Source organism: Callorhinus ursinus, unplaced genomic scaffold, assembly GCF_003265705.2.
Source record: "Callorhinus ursinus isolate GAN/ISIS: 27379988/994484 unplaced genomic scaffold, GSC_fseal_2.0 scaffold2, whole genome shotgun sequence".
Lineage (NCBI taxonomy): Eukaryota > Metazoa > Chordata > Mammalia > Carnivora > Otariidae > Callorhinus > Callorhinus ursinus.
Genome location: NW_027397064.1, coordinates 86,872,078 through 86,892,757, shown reverse-complemented (window position 1 = coordinate 86,892,757; position 20,680 = coordinate 86,872,078). Strand labels below are relative to the sequence as shown.

General features: G+C 33.2%; 1 protein-coding gene across 1 annotated transcript in view; it reads right to left on the bottom strand.

Moving 5' to 3' along the window:
- Positions 1 to 20,680, bottom strand: part of LRP1B (LDL receptor related protein 1B) — a 1,894,461-nt gene that overhangs the window by 12,060 nt on the left and 1,861,721 nt on the right. The window contains exon 86 of the mRNA XM_073905704.1: positions 2,924 to 3,000. Coding sequence (XP_073761805.1) covers positions 2,924 to 3,000 — 77 coding nt within the window. The remainder of the gene's footprint in view (positions 1 to 2,923; positions 3,001 to 20,680) is intronic.

Here is a 20,680-nt window from a genome sequence, read left to right as displayed (position 1 = left end):
TGGGAGAATTAGGACAAAGGCATTATTTTGTTGCATGTTTCAGTTATCTCTCTGTATTTGCAAATTTTTGGTTCCTTGGTATTGCATAATTAGTTTTTTTTCTATTTTAAAACAAGATGGTATAGAAGAGATAAGGGCAAAATAGGAAAAGAGAAAACAACTCCCTAACAGATATCACACCTCTGTTGTCGCTGTACTAAAATACAGCATCTCAATATTACTGCCTCACATGCTGAGTATATTCTTATCCTCTTTAATTTTAGCAAATATGAATAGCATAATTCAAACATTGAGCATTCACTCCTTTAAGACTTTACGTAAAATTTAAATAGAAGTACCCAAGGAATATCTTATCATATTTAATTTGAAACTCTTCAAAATAACTTCAGAAGAGTCAGACTAGCTTTTTTTAAGTGGAACCTCAGCAGAACATGCTAGGATAATAGATCTGTTTAATTCCACAGGCTGATCTTTTGGATACTTTAAACAGCAACAGCCAGAAAACATCAGTATGAGTACTCAGAGATGATTAAGAAAGTTGTGCATCAATTAGAAAGGTAAATCTCCATGCCAGCTGACAGTAGTCAGGCCAACAGAAGCAGTGTATTCTTTATTATTCCAAGGTCTGATGATTATGGAATGCTTCACTGTTAATGGAAATGCAGATCTGAACACTGCTAAAGTATCTATCTTTCTTACTGGGCAGCTGACTTCTCTCCAAGTTTGGGGAACATTTGACAACCATTCAAAACTACTGTGCTTTACCTTAGGTAGGATTAATTTAACTACCTTTTTTCCTTCTTCCAGAGTTATTGAGGCAAGTTTCTCTAAGCACAAATGTCTGATGATAAGTGCCTTTTAATAGTGTCATTATGTGGTCAACTTTGCTCAAATTTAAGAAAATTTGACATTTACATAGCTAATAGCCCTTTCAATGTGCATCGATACTTCCATTAAATTTAATGACTTTAAATCAGTGATAGAAGGAAGGACATGGGAATCATTGGAAAAAAGGTTACAAATACTGGCAACTCTTCTGTTTGATAGTCTTTATTTTAGAAGGCTGTATGTAGTTAGAGGCATTTGCCTTATAAGGGAGCTTTTTGACCCTGCAAATAACTGGAGACACCACCCTCCATTAAAAACATCTGTTGTTCCCGTCCCCAAACCATTTCCAAACACCAAACTTTCCCTTGAGGGTGGAACTTGCATAAAATTTGAAAATTCAATTGATGTGCTACTTTGTAGTCTTTTTTTTTTTCACGGAGTTTATCAATACTTAAAATTGTTTTTGACTCTTTAAGAAGCTATGTATCTCATTTATCTTAGATAACGGAGAAATCACCAAAATAAAAGGCTAAGTCTCCACAATTCTCAACTTATAAATTCAGTGTGTTCTATAGGTTGGTAACCTGAAATGCATTTTTCATTTAAAAACAATGCTATTAATGACTGTTGAGTTTGGAACTGGTTCACAAATCATATGTAACTTAGTGTGCCTCCAGAACAATTATAGGTAATATGGATATGAGCCCTAGATCCTGGGAAGAGAGAATAAGAAGTTTTGTTTTGTTTTGTTTTGTTTTCTCCTTTTGCAATATCAAATTAGGCAAGGTATATTTTGCCTCTTCTACTAACTTTTATGAACCAATTCCTCAAATCCCAGGGCTCTATTCCTACAATAATGTGCACGTAGTTTTCCTAAGGACTTTTCCCTTTCCTTCCCTAAGGACAACACACAAATTCCAGGGTAAGCCCCAAACACTCTATGATCAAAGATTACTCATCTCATCTCTGCACATCTAGGCTATTTACTCTAGATCTCTTTGCCAATTTTCAAACGCTCATGCTTATTGGCCCAAATTAATCTCTAAATGGTGGGACTTTGGACAGTGTTGCTTGAAAGATCTTAAGCAGTGACAGAGAAACTATTTGGGGGCAGGAGCAACAAACAAGTAGATCAACAAACACTGAGATCCGGTATCGGGGTACAAAAATTGCATATTTTGACTTTGAGAGTGCCTTTCCTTTTTCACAAACTCCATAGTATGTTTTTTTGTTTTCATGAAAATTTTTTTCACCAGCAGTGATGGACTAGAGGAAGATTGCTAAGGTAAACAGTTATCCATCAGTGATATTATTTTTCTTCTTCAAGAATATATTTACCCACTTGATAGATATTACATACTTCAAAAGTTCTCCATTCATAATAATATTAATGACAATATGTGTGAATTGGGAAATTTTATTTTTTACTTTCATTTTGAAAATCTTTAAAAAATAATTTAAACTTGCTAAAAATATACACATAGACACACAATGATGATGTAGGTGGACTTTCATATCAGTGACCCATCCTAAGACTACAGCTACACAAAAAAAGATTTGCAAAATGTTGAGCTATATTTTAATACACTTCAAAACCAATACTTTGAAGACAAAGAAGCAATAAATCAACCATGATCCTTATTAAGATTTGCTTGTTAATATACTTTTCTTTAAGACTAACCAGTCAAGTCTGCTTTACAACAACATATTGAAATGCAATTTAAGAAAATATACTTTACTCTAATTAAAACATGGAATTACTTTTTTTTTCCTTGGAGCATTCTCATATCCATTGTGATACTTGCAGCCTTGGTAGCTGATGTACATTTCCCCAGAAAATGTTATGCTAAGTTTGCAGATGTGCATTCTGAAAACTGCCAGAGTTTGAACTCTTGCTGACTGAAAGACCACGTGAATGCTGGATCCTGTCACCAGGCGAGCTCAGTGCTCCAACTTTCCTAAAATACCTCGATTGCAGTGCATTTCCTGCAAAATTCTACGAAGATTTTCCAAAACTCAAGTCCCCTAGTAATGGCATAAAAAAATCATTTCTGTACCATATAGAACACCCAAGATGTTCACCTGAGTTACTTACTTGTGTTAATATGATCAGACTTGCTGCTCTTTGGGGCTGGTCTCTCACATTGTGTACCTGACCAGTTGGTGGAGCATCTAGGAGAAAAAAAAAAAAAAAAAAAATTGGGTCATAACAAAACTCACAAATCTGCTAATGTAGTAACTTCAACCAAATGAAATGGAGAAGCCAGCCATCACAGATTCATAAATAATTAGGTAGAGAGTTCTGCTAATGTTCTGTGTATTGCCAATATGCTGAGGGTAATTTCAACTGGACTTCTCTTGTTAAAATACTTTTTTAAAATTTAGGTTTATAGTAATTTTCCTTATCCTATGTTAAATCTTAAATTTAGCTTATTTTATAGCAAAACTGAAATCTTAATTAAGAATTGGGAGTTAATTTAAGAAGTACTGAAAATTATAAGTAGCCGTGATAAAAACTGAGTTTGCCTGTCAAGCAAATCCATCCTTATTAAGTTTCTGGGATTTTTCCCCCTGTCTTGCTCTATGTCCAACGTGTAATTAACCATTGAACAGCAAATGGTCATCTGTCTCATCAAGCTGCAGAAGTTTTACTCTTCTAATCATGGATAGGGAAATGCAGTCAATGATTTAAAATCATACTTCTATTCCTATGGAATCAAGACAATGTGCCCAAGTTTTTAGTGGGAGAAGTTGTCTGCCCCATGTAGGTACCATGACACTATGATGAGAAGTCTAGCAGAGGATGAAAACAATAGATCCGATTAAAATCTTTTATTTAAACATAAGTCTCAGCCATATAATTAGCTGGGTGCATCAAAATAAATGCTGGAATGGTTTTAGCTATGTTTAAATAATGCTTATTGGCTAACACAAGATGCCTCTGTGCATCTGTCAGAGGAAATCCACAGAGAGACCATTTAATTGGCTCCAGTTCTTATTTAAAATGATTGTCAAATGCCACCATATTAAGAATAGTTGCACACAATAAAAGAATAGCTTCCAGAACCATTCCAAGTAGATCTCTCTGGGCATGGTGGCCAAACTAAATAACTGCAATTTCAAGGTTTCTGCAAATTCTGTCATAGCCAATTCAGATAGCTGAAGCTGTTGTTGGAACCAGGCTTTGGTGATGCCATGTGAATTATCTGGGATACTTGTGAGGACAGTGTTGGCTCTCCTAAAACAAGGGCAAAATCTTATAAAATCATCATGACTGAAAAACTCAAATCATGAAAACAAAAATTTGTTTCATTAAAGCATATATTAATGTCAGCATAATTGACAATAATGTTACAATTCAAGAATATAGGTATTTGATTAATAATGATATTGTAAGAGTATGAGTATGGATTATGGTTTAAATGAAAATTAATATATTATTAGGGCATCATTTATGCATCGTCTTACCTTTTTGTTTAGATTCTTTATAAAAAGCTTACATATGTATTTCCTATACACATTTACTATATACCATAATGCAATAAATCACTAAAATAGATAAATAAATTTTAAGGCCAGGTCAGTGACTCTGTCTACATTCCTGAAGTGAGGTAATGGAATGAGCACATTTTCACATAATTATAATAAAGTGGACAATGGATAAAATCACTGATTTTTAAAAACAATTTTCCCTCAGTTGTGATTTTGCAGATGAATGATCTAGAAAATTGTTCCAATTCTTTACAGTTTCTAATTCTTGACACAGTCCACCGATAATTCAAAAATAAGGTGTTTAGGATGATTTAGTAAATATGTCGTTGGAGTGAATTCTGATCATTGCAAAATTCTTTTTGTTTATATAGCTTTACGTTTGTCAAATCTTCCTGAGGATGTTTTACATATTCCAATGGGGAAAAAAAAACAATACTGATTGCTTAATAATTTTATTATAGAGCTTATGTATAGAAGGCTATTTTTGTGCTGGCATATTGAATTACTGATTAAAATATAAAACTTGGCTCTTTACATTACCTACTTTGATAAACAAACCAAACCAAACCAAAAGACACCTAAATCAGGGCTCATGTTAAATAAGAGGAATGACCTGAGATACACTTTATTATGTTATTACTAGAGATAAGAACCTCTGGGCTCATCATTACACTGAGATGCTGAGAAGTCAAAAAAATGGAACTGCTCAGAGTTGGGAGGATTAAATGCTAATTGACCAGATTGTGTTCTGACATGAACATCATGTATCCTGAGTACTTTAGGAAGTTATGAAAAATATGGCTTTATAACTCCAGAAGAGGAAAGAGAGATTTTTAAAAAAAGAAGATAAGAATAGTGTGATTCTTAATTCCAAACTCTGGAATTATTTAGGTAGGACAGGTGGTATTTGTTAACAGTACTGATTATCTATTTTATCCATTAGCTTGGAACCCAGTATTTATGATGGATAAAAGAAATCACCTGCTCATGGTAATAAAGCTCTCTTCTTTTAAATTGTGGAACCACATTTAAATTCTTAATCTTCAGGGAATATTTTACTTATTACATACTGGAAATAACTCTCAAAGACTGTGTGGGAGAAATAATTAATTTTAAGTTATACATCTTAATCGGCTGATGATCACCTTGCAATTTTCTCTATACTCCTTATAAAGTAATGTTTTATGGCCAAAGATAAAATATGTTCCACTGTTCTACATTTGTTATAGCTTTAAAAAATAATCTCTTTTGAGATATTAAATCAAATAGAAATCATTATTCTTGTTGCCTACCTTACAAAATGACTACTTAAGGCATTTGCTGCTCCATGAGTTCTTCTTCCAGTGGTTGATTTAAGATCAAGTATTTTTACCATCTTTATAGCAATTCATAAATCTTCATACTCTGAGTAGACTACAGTGATCAAAGCCATTAATGGCAGGGCATTTAGGAATCAGAATGCCTGAAGATCATCAAAATTTCCTGTCCAATTCCTCACTGAATCATTTGCATTATCATGCTGACTATATATCCCTGGCATCTGTCTCTTTTTCATTATTCCTCAAGCAAAATCCACAGTCCATGCCCTGGTCATTTTTAATCTGTACTGGTGCAATCCACTGCTTCCGCTAGTCATCCTCAGACAATTGTGTGGTGCAGAGGGAGAGAATATCCAAGCAGACTCCTGCTGAGCACAGAGCCCAGCACGAGGCCCTATCTCACAAGCATGATACTATGGTCTGAGCAGAAACCAAGATTTGGATGTTTAACTGAGCCACCCAGCACCTCCCCCGTTTTTTATTTCTTATCAGCACAAACACCTCTATGCCATTACTTTTACAGTTATTCTATAGGCTATTTCTTACTCTCCTTAACCTTAGGACAATAAAAATCACCTTCTTTTGCTTCTATGTTTATCACTATGACAGTCTGAATTATTTAACTTTTTAAATACTTTGGTGAATTTTAACTAGGTATTGTTGGAACATGGATACAGAAAGAGAGAAAGAGGTAGAGAGAGACTTATTTATTTAAACTATCTTTTATCCTTCTTTTTTTCCGTCATCATATAAAGATACTGTGCCGGGCAGGGTTTTTTTTTTTTTTATTTTATTTTTTTTCCCATCATGATAAATGTACTGTTAAATGCCCATCCTCTATTTCTCCCATCATCCCACCAACCTCCCCTCTGGCAACCATCAGTTTGTTCTCTGTCGTTAAGAGTCTGTTTCTTGGTTTGTCTCCTCTCTTTTTCCCTTTGCTCATCTGTTTTGTTTCTTAAATTCCACGCATGAGTGAGATCATATGGTATCTGTCTTTCTCTGACTGACTTATTTCACTTAGCATTATACTGTCTATGTTGTTGCAAATGGCAAGATTTCATTCTTTTTTTTATGGCTCCTAGCATTTTCTTGAAGTCAATAGCTGCCTGATAAAGCTTTATAGATTTCACACTGTTTTTGAATTCTTCCCTTCTCTCTAAGGCTATTGGCATTAAAAAAAAAAAAGATTATTTACTGCTGCATTGTTTTCTTAATCTTATTCTTCCACTTTCATTATAGCTATATGTATAAAAGTCTTAATCATAAGGTATTTTATATTTCATTTATGTTCTACATTAGTATGATTAGCAAACTGAAAAAAAAATGCTAAAATTGAAATTTTAGAGTCCCAAATACCAGAGATTTTTATTAAGCAGCTTGAAGTTTGGGCCAGAAATCTTTATTTTAGTGAAGCGATTCTGATGCAAGTAATTCACAAATCACACTTCAAGAAATATTTGAGACAAATTATTATTATAGTCCCACAGACCTTGTTCTTATATCAAACATTATTTGATTTTTAAAAAAATTTTATGATGAAAATAATAATATGCATGCCCAGAATGATTGTTAAAAAAATTAAGTTGTATTGATAGAAGGTCTTTACACAGAGTACTAGAAAGCTGAATGGGTTTTGATTTCGGTAACTAATTCTCATCTGAATGTTACTATATGAAATGTGTAGTTAGTTGATTTACTGTGTCCTTTAAAAGTTTGTGAAATTATTATATATTTAATATATACTCTGTTTCAATTGTAATATTCTGTAGCACAAGGGGATATCTTTGTGTACAGGTAATAGTATAGCAGATATTACTAGGAAGAATAGTAAACATTTTTAGAATATCAAAATCAGTTTGGCATATATCAAGGTGATAAAAAATAATCTTTACATTTAAGCATAGATATAAAACATATAATTAAACTGTCCAAAATAGTGCTAGCTCTGAAGTAGTACAGTGATTGAGGATTGAGACTATCAGATATAAAATACTAAAGGTGTATTGAAATCTGAGATACTGCCTTTCACCATGTAACAATGATCAACTTACATGAACCACAAATGTCATTTTGCAGAAATGTGGTTTAGAGTCACCTGCTTTGGGAGAACTTCAAAATAAAATAATGAGATTAATATCCACTCCCTGTTTTCATCAAATTGAAAGGTCATGGGACTCTTCTGACCAAAGTAAAATTCAAAGGTGAACCTTCAAGCAATTTGGAATTGAATTTCCCCTCTTCTATATAGGCTGCCCTTATTAACCATGAAGATGGAGACATTCAGAAGAAAAAAAAATCTCACGGGGGAAAATGGCACAAAGGGATTAAGGAAACCTTAGAAAACTTGTGCATAGTGTCATGCATCCTTTAGTGCTCCAAGAACTTCAATAAAAAAATGAAAAATATTAAATTTTGTGCACCAGATTTATATAGTAGTATTTCCATGTTTATGAAAAGAAAATTAAAAAAATAAAAGTCATTAGCAAAATATTTTTTCCAGTTAATTTTGCAAATTTTAGTCTTTTGGTGTTGACAACATGACTACATTTGCGTGGTGTTCCTAACTTTGAATCTCTCTACTCTATGTAGCTCCCAGTACCTTTTCTGCCCTTCTCCTTACAGACAGTAGTATTGCAAAATGTTATATATTTAGACAGATATCTAGATATTTATTCACTTTTTTGTTAATTTTACCATAAAGCACTTTTTAATACCTTATTGTTTCACAACTTTGTGAGCTAAAATTATTTCATGTATTCACAATGATTCATATTTTTTGTAACATGCCCCCCAAATTTCCTACCCTAACTTTAGTGGAAAATTTTGCATAAGGTCCAATTAATATTTGCTGCACTTAGAATAAATATATTCATATGAAAAACACTCTTATTCATTTCTATAATAACCTAGGAGTTGGAATCATTCACTGTGTGAAATGAGGAAGTGCATGTTCAAATAATTTGTCAGGAAAAAAAATAGCTAATAGGTGGTAGAAATAAAACGTGGTGTTATTATTTCTTCATTGTTTTCTGCGACATTGCCATTCAATGACAATCCTTCTAATTCAGTGCAGGAGTAAGAAAAAATGCTTTTCTTTAGTCCCTCATGCCCAGGAGAGCACTGGTCCCTCAATAAGAAAGTCAAAGTGTTGTCTGAACAAAAGGAAATAGTGTATTGTTTTGAGTAATAAAATGGTAGGAATTACCACATGAGCTCAGAGCTGGGTCAGTAATGTTTAACATTCTGTCTCTATCAGTGACAATGAGGAACATATTATTAAAGAGTGTTTAGGAGCGCCTGGGTGGCTCAGATGGTTAAGCATCTGCCTTAGGCTCAGGTCATGATCCCAGTGTCCTGGGATCGAGTCCCGCATCGGGCTCCCTACTAGGCGGGGAGCCTGCTTCTCCCTCTGCCTCTGCCTCTCTCTCTCTCTCTCTCTGACTTTCGTGAATAAATAAATAAAACATTTAAAGAGTGTTTATATCCTTCTTGATATCAACTTCACATTTTTATGTTGGTTCCAAAATATTGTAAATGTGTCTCATATATCTTTAAAGATTCCGCATCTATAAACTCAATACAGTTTTGACCTTCCAAAACTATTCACTCTATATTTCACTGACTTGGTATGTTTTACATACAATTTTGTACTACAATTTCTATTTATGCAGTATTATTCTCGATCTGAATTTAACTGTTACTTCTTACATGGTAACAGCTAGGTATTACCTTGTTCAGTTTTCTTCAGAAAGATTAAGGTAGTAGCTTAAATTTATGTTTGTTTTTATAAGTATACTTGATTCTACTCTATAAGAACATATTATAATGCACAGTTTAAAAATATTACATTAAATGATTGTGTTATCTAGTACTGACAAAATTAGTAAGACAAAAATAATCTTATTTTAATATTAAGAGAATTTGGTCAGAAAGAGTTTTGGTTTCTGAGAAGTGTTAATGTGATAAAGTAAAAAAAAAAGGGATATTAAACTCTGACCAACAATTATTTTAGGAAAAGTTAAAATTAATAAGAAATTGAAGAGGTGGCCATGAAAGAAATAAAATTAACAGAATGGATTATTTAAAGTGATTTATTTTAAGAAGTAATGAGGTCTATAAAACAAATGAAATCTAGTTTGCCAAGTAATTACCCATAAAAGGAAGTTCGTTAAGATTGGGTGGTTTAAGTTAGAAATGTTTAAACATAAAGTTCTGCACAGGCCACTTGAGCAGACATGGCCACCAAAGTATGAAATGATGACTGAATAAATACAAAAAAAAAAAAAAAAAGAAATCTCTTGTAATGGAAAAGTTTAATCATCTAGATATTCTCCAGAAAATTTTACTGAAAGCAGATCTGAAAAGCATGAGGTGTTTTTTAGAGTGAGTAGACAATTTCTACTTCACCGAATACATTACATGTACCAAATGAAAGGGAAAAGAAATAATCATAAAATTAGTATTAAGTAATATGGTGGATGTAACTGAAGACATAAAAGCAGATGTTAGAACCAGTGGTTACAACGCTATAGCTAAAGGTGGGAGAAAAAACATAATGCATGCTGTAATACCAGTAGAGAGCTCTCTCTACACATGGCCAAGATGAAAGGCCAATCCCACAAATGTCTTAAAAAGATAGCAAACCGTGGGGGGTGGAATTCTCCATGCGTCATGCCATGCACACAAAGTAACTAGTTTGCCACCTGAATATTTTGCAATTTAGCACAAAATAAGGGTACACAATAAAGAATTTTTCTATTAAAACAACAACAACAAGAAAAAACCTCAGGAAGGCCCTTCCTAATTCTTAGGGCTTCTGTGGTACAGGATGGTGAAATGTGAAACCAATTATTAGGATATCTGGCATATCCAACTGCACCTATTAAGTATTGTTCAAGGTATATTAATCCCATGCAAATCTGGGGCAATGGTAGGAAAATCAGGAAGTGTTATCACAAGGTTTTGAGTGTGTGAATGTCTTTAAGTCCAATATAATTTTAATTCTCTAAAAAAATATTTAATTTACATTATACTGCAGTGCTCATGCGCTGGGATATTGATGTTAGTCATGATAATTTATAGCCTAAATCATTGAAAAATGATTCTGACATAAAAATGGACTTCTGCTTTCTGGTACAAAGCATACTCTTTGTTCTACTTACAAGATTACTACGTATCTACCAAAAGGTATCACCAAAGCTTCCCACCAACCATTTGTTGTTAAGCGACCTTGTATTAGTGTTGATATCAACTTCCCAATTACAGCCTTTCAGGCTTCCTTAAAATCTAGGACCTGACCTTTCAAAAGATTTTTTTACATTGAATTTTTTTTAAAAACAAAACAAGTAATTAAAAAAAAAAGACATATGAGAGATTAATTGCTAAAGTCAAGCTTCAGTATGAATTAACAAATTTGTGTATCCTGTATAAATGTTAATTAGTCATACAACAGTCACCAGATTTGTTCAACACTTATAGGAAAATGTTGCAGATAGAAACATAGGCTTTAGGATCAAAGATGCCCATTAACACACATTTCTTTCCTAATCCAAGTGTTAGATTACTTTTCTGACTCAAGATGAGAAGGTTTATGCAGGCAATGGGCTAAAAATTGATTCAGGAAGTAGAGAAATGTCTTCAATAAATCTAAAATGCTATGCAATATTATGGTAGTATTTTACATTATGGAGAAAATGGCAATCTGGGGGTAGTTATAAATATTTTTATGTGTTTGATCAACATACAATCATAAATATGGTACAGTCTATTTTTGTATTCTCTATTTATATATGTATTCATGAATATCTAAATATGCATTTGCCTATAATTATGCTAGACTGATTAAATTAAGGTGGAGATTATCTATTATTCATCTTTGTATTCTCTCATTTCTTGAACAGTATCTGGCACATAGTCAATATGTGTATCTGGTCAATCAGTATTTGCCATTGACAAAATGAATGAATGAATCCATGAGGCATGGAGGATGCATGGTTGAACACATACGAATATGCATATTAGAGAAGTTTCATATACATGTGCCGTACTCATTCTATGAAGAATATACAGCACCATTCATAAGAACATGCTTTCAGCTGGTTACCAATCAGTTATTTCTAGCTGAAAGGAATATTGATCCACCATGGGAAACACTTCATATATAAGAACCACAGTAATAGGCAAATATTTTCTTCCTTCTTTCCTTCTTTCTTTGCTTCCCTTTTCTCCCCCTTCCCCCTTTCATTTATTAATTCTTCCCTTTATAAAATCAGATGACCACATTCTAGCAACCTGGGCATGTAAAAATTTTACTTATTCAATGATACAAATTGATAATTCGGTTCTTGTCCCAGGATGCAGCCAACAAAGAAATGTTTTTCCTTCCCTGACAAAAATTCTAAAAGTACCTGCCTGATGAATACTTTGGCATGGAAACCAGTTATTGGTATCAAATTAAATGTAATTTAATTCAATCAATTAATTTAAACTGTTGTCTGAAACTAAAGTGCTGGTATGCTGGGACACAAACGGCATGCATAAATTTTGGAATCAGACAGACCTGTATTGTAATCTATTCTCCTCTCCTCACACAGGATGTATCCTTAGGCTATTCACCCATTTCAGGTTTTTAGTTTATAATAACAGAGAGTAAGAGAGCGATACTTCCTGCTTTGCCGCACATTGTCCACAGATACAGCCTCTCATGATGTCATCTTTGTTTTCCTCTTAAATCCACTTCATTTTTTACTTTTTATGTTACCTTTCTATTTTTTATGTTTTCCTTTTACTGCCTCAAAAGATTTTTCCTCTTTCTTTCCTCCTTTTTTTTGCAGGGGGGAAGGTAAGTTGATTATTATAAAAGCTAAAAAAAAATAAATAAAAGCCTCCCTGGGAGATTAAATGATATAATGATGTATATAAAATTTACACATCATTTAACTTAATTTAATTCAAATGATGATATTGTGAATATTAAATTATTAAATTTAAAGACTGTATATATCATGCCAATATCTATATAACTGTAATTTCTGATTTGTATGCCCACTGGAAGAAGTATTAGGCTTAAAGTTTTGTACTTCTTTAACATAATGACTTCTTTCTGTTACTATCTTACTATAAAAAAAGGAGAAAGAACATATTTTCTTGAATAATGATAATATAAAGAGACTTTAAATTACTTTTTAATCTTAAATCAATGTTGCTAGTTAAACCATGTGTGCCTGATCCTTTTCTTGGAAGTGTATAAAATTAGTCTGGGATCAGGTACTAGGTTGAAGATTGACTGATCTTGTTTTCTTGACTTGTTCCAGCATGGAATATGAGCAAGAAATAAATCTCTGTTGTTAAAAGCATCTGAAATTGTGATTATTTTCTATAGCAGTAAAATCTGGGGAAAGCAGTCTCAATAGAAAGGAAAAAAAAATTAAATTGTTAAAGAGGTAACATTAACAAATGAAAATATTATGTAGTTATATTGTATTTTGTTTCTTTGTTTATTCTGATTTGCTGATTATACGAAATCATATATATGATTATATGTCCCCAAATCAAGGGAAGATAATGTAACAACATCAAAGCTTTATAATAGTTGCCCCATATATGTAACTCTGTAATAAATGTTCTTTGTTAAACAGTGCCACTATATTCTCAAAGCAAAAACTGGACTTAAAACTTGTTCAGAAAGATGTGATATCTGTATTGTGTGTTTTCCCCACGGCATGGCTAGCATGTGAAAGCTAGGACGAGTTACAGGTTGTTACCTGGGATCATAAAGAATAGATATTGATGTGACAGCTTCTCTTGGCCTTTACTACTCCAAAACATACACATCTCATATTTTCTGCTTTGAAAATATGCCAAGGGGCAGGAAAGCAAATAAGGAAGGTGCAATGACCTAACTCTTGAATTGTGGACAACACAGGGCGCTGAAGTTGAATTGCTCAATACCCCTGCTGAAAAGTTGTGATCTGTTTGAAATCACTCATGACAAGTTCCTTGGGCTCTTCTCAAATATTCTCTATGGGGCCACAAGGTCGCTGGTCCACATGGAGGAGCACTGCTCAACCTGACAACAAGACTGGGGAAGAGCAAAACGTGTAGTCTCCTTTCTGCAAGGCCAGTATTTTGAGAAACTAAGGCCTTAATTAGCTGGAATGTAGAGAATAATTCCTACCTCTTTCAAATTTGTGACAGAAACAGAACTCATTAGCCTCTTCCCAAAAGTCCTGACAAAGGCTTCTCTAGTACTTATACATTTCCTTATGTGTTTCTCTCACCCTCAGGACTTAAAAAATAATGCTGAACTTTTAATAAAATAATTAGATTGGAACAATAACAAAACCAAAGAAAATGATGAAATGCCTAATGCAGATCTCTCTCTTAATAAATGTCCCTTTGGTATTTATATATTCGTTTTGCAACCTCCTGCATTTAAAACCTCTACTGCACAAATGTTTATGAAGTGAATTCCTCTGTGTTTTCTAAGGGTAATTTTGGGCAGGTCACTGTCTTTTCTTTCTCAGTATGACTTGACTTGGGCTTTACTTATTGTAGCTCCCGTCCCAGTTATGATACTTGCACTGCTCATCTTTTCTTGATGCCACATAGCACCTTATTTTCAATAACAAGCACTTAAAAAAAAAAAAAACCTCTATTTTTCATAGTCAGACTCCTAGAAGCCCAAATTATACCAGGTTCTGATCATTTATACCTGGTGTGTTACAACAGCTTTAGAATTTTCCTTTTCAAATTTTTTAATGTTTATGTTGAAGAAAAATACCTATGTTCTTTACATATATTACATTTCTTAATCCTCAGAACAATTTTAGAAAGTGCATGCTATTAGCATTTCCATATTAAGATGACAAAGGAACCAGAGGAGAAAAAATGAAACAAGCAAAACAGACTGCAGTCCCAAGATAGGATGTCCTCTATCACTTGGCTCTTGTGTGCCTTGTCTACCACAAACCACTTTTAGAAAAGTTATTTTTTAATTGAAAAATATCTTTGTCCTCTTTTTCATTGAAAATTGGGATTCATTTATAAAATCTATTTTTTTTTTCAAACCCATGGCTTCTTGTTTCGGCAGAGCACCGTGTCATCAAGACCTTTCTGAAACATTCAGATGACTGTGATATTCCATATTTCAAACAGTGTTCCCCTATTGCTTATGGAATGAATATCAAATTTCTAGCTAAGCATTCTATGTTCCTCAGAATTATTTTACTGTCTAATATTATTGCCCAATCCTCCTTTATAGGCATCATTTATTTATGCCACTCAAATCCCAAGGGCCCCTGCCGTATTCCTTCTTCCCTCATCTCTTTCCTTAAATAGACTCAGAGTCCCTCAATGTCAGGGGCTATACCTGACTTTCCTCTTCTTCCCTGTCCATTTTTGATAGAGATATCCAGACTAAAAGCAGGAAGAGAGAACAAAAGGCAAGAAGAGAGAACAAAAACAAAAAAAATTATGTTCTTCTAATAAGTTAAGATGGTGAATTAAGCCTATTTAGTTCTTTATAGAAAGCTATTTAACCTGAGTTCCAGAGCACTCAGGAAACATCCCAGGGTAGCATTAGATGGAAATCATGATAAAATCAATCACTTTTTTATTTTTTTCCGACTCTTGCAGTTTTTGAAAATTTAATAGAGTGGTATTACAATGATGATAGAAAGATAATCATATCACAGGCTATCAGATCTCACAATACAATATAGTCACCAAAACATTATTTTTTAGCAACATTAGCAAAGAACATACTACATGCAGAAAGTATACTAGCTATTGGGGCAAAATAGATAACTCAGACACAACTTCTTACTTAAAGGAATTTACAATCTGCCAGAGAGAAACAGACATATAAATTTAAAGAGACCGTGGAGTGTACAACAGGCAGCATTCCCAGGCCAATTTCATAGAAATATGTTCCATGTCCAAAGGCCACACACAGATGAGAGGTCAATTCCAGCCATAAAATATGGAATATTAGAGAGGAGTATGAAAAATGTAAACACACACACATACTCTCACACACGAATGATCAAAGAAAGGAGAAAATTTCATGGAAAACCATTTTTCCTAAAAAAGATGAACAAAAAAACAGAAGCCCATATAAATCTAACTAAACCAAAAAGAAAAAAAAAGGAAAAAAGGATAAAGTAATAGATTGGGGGGAAGTGCTCAGAGTATGTTATTTTTAGCTTTTGCTTGAAATGAAGAAGTAAAACATAAAAACTAACATTGCTATCTTGTTTTGACCAAATGGAGAATTGTTCTTGCTATGGGCAAGAGGCAATAATATATATTGTAAGAAATGTCTTGGAGTTTTGCCATTTTCAAAACAGTCAGTGCCTGAATTTATATGATTTCAGAAACAATGCACTATCAGAGTTAGATCTTTTTGGTTCTCCCTTTTCAGATGACACAAGTAATTTTAAAAACTGCCTTTTTTCTTCTCTTTTTGAATAAGAATATGAATTACACAGATTACTATTTTTAAAAAGTAAATATTACCCAAATTCAACCAATAAGAGATAACATTAGCCTTTAAGCTTCCCAAGTCAAATTTTTTTGTGTTTTGTTCACTGATAAACCCTTTGGTGCTAGGATGTTGTCTGGTTTATAGTAGGTGCTCAATAAATGCTTATTGATGAATGGATATAGGAAGAGAAGACTGGCAGTATTTTTGTTCTCTAAAGGGCAAAATATGAACCAATCAAAGGACAGGCACCTGAGATTCTAGTTCTTACAGAGTTTGGATATAGTAGACTAGGGCTTATAATAAGAACTATTATCTCTTTTGAGCTTAGGCATAAATAGGCTACTCATACACTTAGCTACACACTGGCATATTATTTTAAAGTGTCAGAAAAATAAATTATAAAACCATAGAGAAAAAATAGAACCCAAAGTTTTATGATTAGCTCCTCAGTTACTGCATAGTATGAACAGATTTTCTATTATTCTTAATGTTGCTGCTAATGGAAATTTAGTCTTCTCAATGTCTTCATATGTATTTTAGAGGGATTTGGGGAGAATTGGTATCTGTGGTTGTGACACCGACCCAATTTTAAACAAGGTTGCAAACAAAAAATCAAACGGGACTCAGATTTAAATATACTGTATCCTATAGACTTATTATAGGTGAACAATTAGTCCAAACATCACTTTATAGACAAGGAAAATGTGACACAAGGAGACATTAGTCACTCGCCCAAAATCATAGCTAGTTTCATTCATAAAGTCTATACTTTTGGACCCAATATTTCCACTTCTGAGTGTTAATCCTAGAAAACTAATGAGAAAGTACAAAGATATTTACATACATGTTTTTATCCTTGGAAAAAATGTTAAAAGACCACAACACAAAAACAAAACTACACACCTAAATCTGAATGATACATGGTTGATTAAATGAAGTAGGGAAAAGGCAGACAATGAAACACTGGGCAACCACTAAGAATAAAAGCATCTAACTATATACGTTGACATGGAATGTTGTTCAGAATGTATTGCAAAGTAAATAAACATAAGAGAGTGTCTATCACATGATCTCGTTTTAGTATCTAATAATCTGCAAGTGTATATTTGCATTAAGAAACCAAATGAACAGAAACCAAATACAATAATTGTTATTATTAGGAAATATGGATATTTTGAAAAAAATAGCAGGAAAAATTATCAGGATTGCTGAAACAAATAATACATTATATGTTAAAAGAAAAGAAGATAGTAGGAAGGGAAAAATGAAGGGGGGAATCCGGGGGGAGACGAACCATGAGAGACTATGGACTCTGAGAAACAAACTGAGGGTTGTAGAGGGGAGGGGGTTGGGGAGATGGGTTAGCCTGGTGATGGGTATTAAAGAGGGAACGTACTGAATGGAGCACTGGGTGTTATATGCAAACAATGAATCATGGAACACTACCTCAAAAAATTAAATAAATAAATAAATAAATAAATAAATAAATAAAAGGTTTACTAACTTTTATTTCTAAAATTAAAATTTATGGGCTAATAAAAATAATAACAGAAGGAAAATGTATTTAATATATACATTGAGGAGTTCTTTTATTCTACTGAGAAGGAATACTTCAGATAATTTTCTGCCAAAGTCTGTCCAAATGGAGGAAATATTGACTTCGTTGTCCTTAGGAGTATAGAAAACCTTGAATGATTTCTCAAAAAAAAAAAATCATAGTATGAAGAAAAGTCAGATAAAAAATGTAGTGTGTACAAAAAACATATATGGAATTCTCAAATCTTTGCTACTCTAACTACAGTGTTAAGATCTTAGCCAAGAACCACTTGCCAAAGGCAGGAATTAGAGTTTGGGATACACAAGAAAACTTCAGCAAATTACCTAAAATAAAATCATACACACAGTGTTACACCACCAAGATTTAAAAATAAAAGCTACTTGTAAGTCTGGATCCATAGTCATGGTCAAACCCAAGCAGAAATAAAGGATCTAGTGGCTTTAAACCCACATTTTCAGACTCATCTTATGTTTGCTCACACAATATCTCTTTCCTGTGGAGGATTTTATATAAACATACTAGAATTATCTTTCTAAAAAAGAAAAATCTAAGGCTTAGAGAAGCCAATAGGCCACACCAAAAATAACTGGAGGAATGAGTATACGAATCCAGGGAAGCATGATCCAAAACCTATGTTCTTTCCACTTGCTGTATCTTGCAGAATCAACAGATCTTCCTTACTGTCTGTCTCACTTTGAGGATGATAGTACCAGCCAATAAGTGGATCTCTCTGGTACTGTTAATACAAGAGACCCATGTAAGCAGAATAAGGATTTGAATATGCATTCAAAGTCCAGGCAACAGAAAGGAGAGTTCTAAAGGGAGGAATCCTTGACATCTTCATTGTCGTATACAATATTTTTTCATGAATCCTTAAACACTGGTTATTTATACACAGGAGAATTTTTTTTTTTTTTAAGTACATTTGAGTACCTTCCTAGTCTTTAGTGGGATGGGTCTGCTGTGGAGCCTACCTCCAGAGGCTAGAAGCCTGAGATCAAGGTGTCAGCAGGTTTGGTTTCTTCCGAGGCCCCTCTCCTAAGCTTATTTTTTTTAATTTAATTTTATTTCATTTATTTATTTATTAAATTTATTTTTAAATATTTATTTATTTGAGAGAGAGGGAGGGAGGGAGAGAAAGAGAGAGAGTGCATGCATGGGGGGAGGGGCAAAGGGAGAGGGAGAGAGAAACTTAAGCAGACTCCATATTGGGTGTGGAAGTGGACACACGGGCTCAATCTCATGACGCTGAGACCCTGACCTGAACCGAAACCAAGAGTTGGACACTTAACCGACTTTTGTCACCCAGATGCCCCATCTTCTAAGCTTATAGATGACCATTTTCTTTCTATCTTCACATGGTACCCCTAATCACTGTGTGCCTGTATCTATATCCTCTTCTTATAAAGACACCAGTCATGTTAGAATATAGGCCCATCCTAACAATGCCATTTTAACTTAATTACCAATTTAAAAGAAAATAAAGTCACTTTTTGAGGTATTGAGTCTTAGGGCTCCAACATATGAATTTGGAGGATGCATAATTAATATATATATATCCATCCATCCTATGGGTTCTGTTTCTGACTAATGTGATATATATATATAGTTATTGTATATAAATATACATAATATACAATATACAAATATATATTACATATTATAAAATACTTTTTTCTTCACTAAATTTTGATTCTTCACTTTTGAGAAATTTAGCTAAGCCCAAGCCATTTAAGATTTATTATTCACTTGCCAGGTGCCACATACAAAGAGATGATTTCTGAGTTGAGACTAGGGGGATAATAAGAGGTAAGTGGAAAAAAGAAGAAGCATTTCAGTTCAATGAACTGTTTGATCAAAATACCTAAGAGTGGAATGAATGGTCCTGTGGTAATGTGACAAGGTTGTGTGTGTGTCCGTGTCAGTATAAGCATGCTAGCAGCAGAAGTCGGGTAGCTACAAACATGATTTTATTATTGGAAGATGAAATGTACTGTAAATATTGCTGGGAGATAATGCTGTGGAAGTAAGTCTAAGTTTTAAAGAAAGTTAAATCCAATATAAATAAAAGTCTGACCCTAGCAAGATATCTTAGAAGTAGGGATACACAGTTAACTTGGTACAGAGTTGAATAGTTCTTTTCAGTATTAATAATTTCTAACCCTCACAACAAAAATTATAAAACAGCCCAAATATTGTCAAAATAGCACCCATTCGATTTTTTAAAAATTTGATTTTAACATAAAGCACTATACTTACTTAAAAGAATATCAAAACTCTTGCCAAATAAGCATAAAAAATTCTTAGATTTTATTTTTGTCTAGACTTTTTCTGTGGAGTTTTCTGTTTCTTCCACATATAGTAATAAGTGAAAATGGCCATCAGGAGACAAAAGTGAAGGCTTTCAAAGAACAAATCTATTCCTTAAATTGAAGGATACAGTAATAAAATTTCTATGTGGAAAAAAAATCTGTCACCTTCATAGATCTGAATACTTTATACTTTCCAAACGTGTATAAGTTCTGCACAAATAGTTTTCAACTCTATGAAAAGAAGAAAAATGTACTACCAACAAACTAAAGCAAGCATTATATCTTATCTCTTAAAGCAATTTTTTGTTTCCTGTAAGGCTTTTAGATGAACTAGTGCATACTAGATTTTCATTAAAGATACATGACCACTACCAATTGAAATCTGAGGCTGAAATTCATGTTTCCAAAAAGCTCCCCTTATAAGGATAACCGACCACTAGAAAGATATCCCAAGGGCTTAATATTCTCCTGTCATATAGAGCTTTCGAAACATCTCCCTTAATGGCCATCCAATGGCAAAATCCAATAAACTATTTTTAATTCTTATCCTCCTTAAACTGTCTGGAGTTGATATATCTTTATTTTAATTTTTTATTGTTATGTTAATCACCATATATTACATCATTAGTTTTTGATGTAGTGTTCCATGATTCATTGTTTGTGCATAACACCCAGTGCTCCA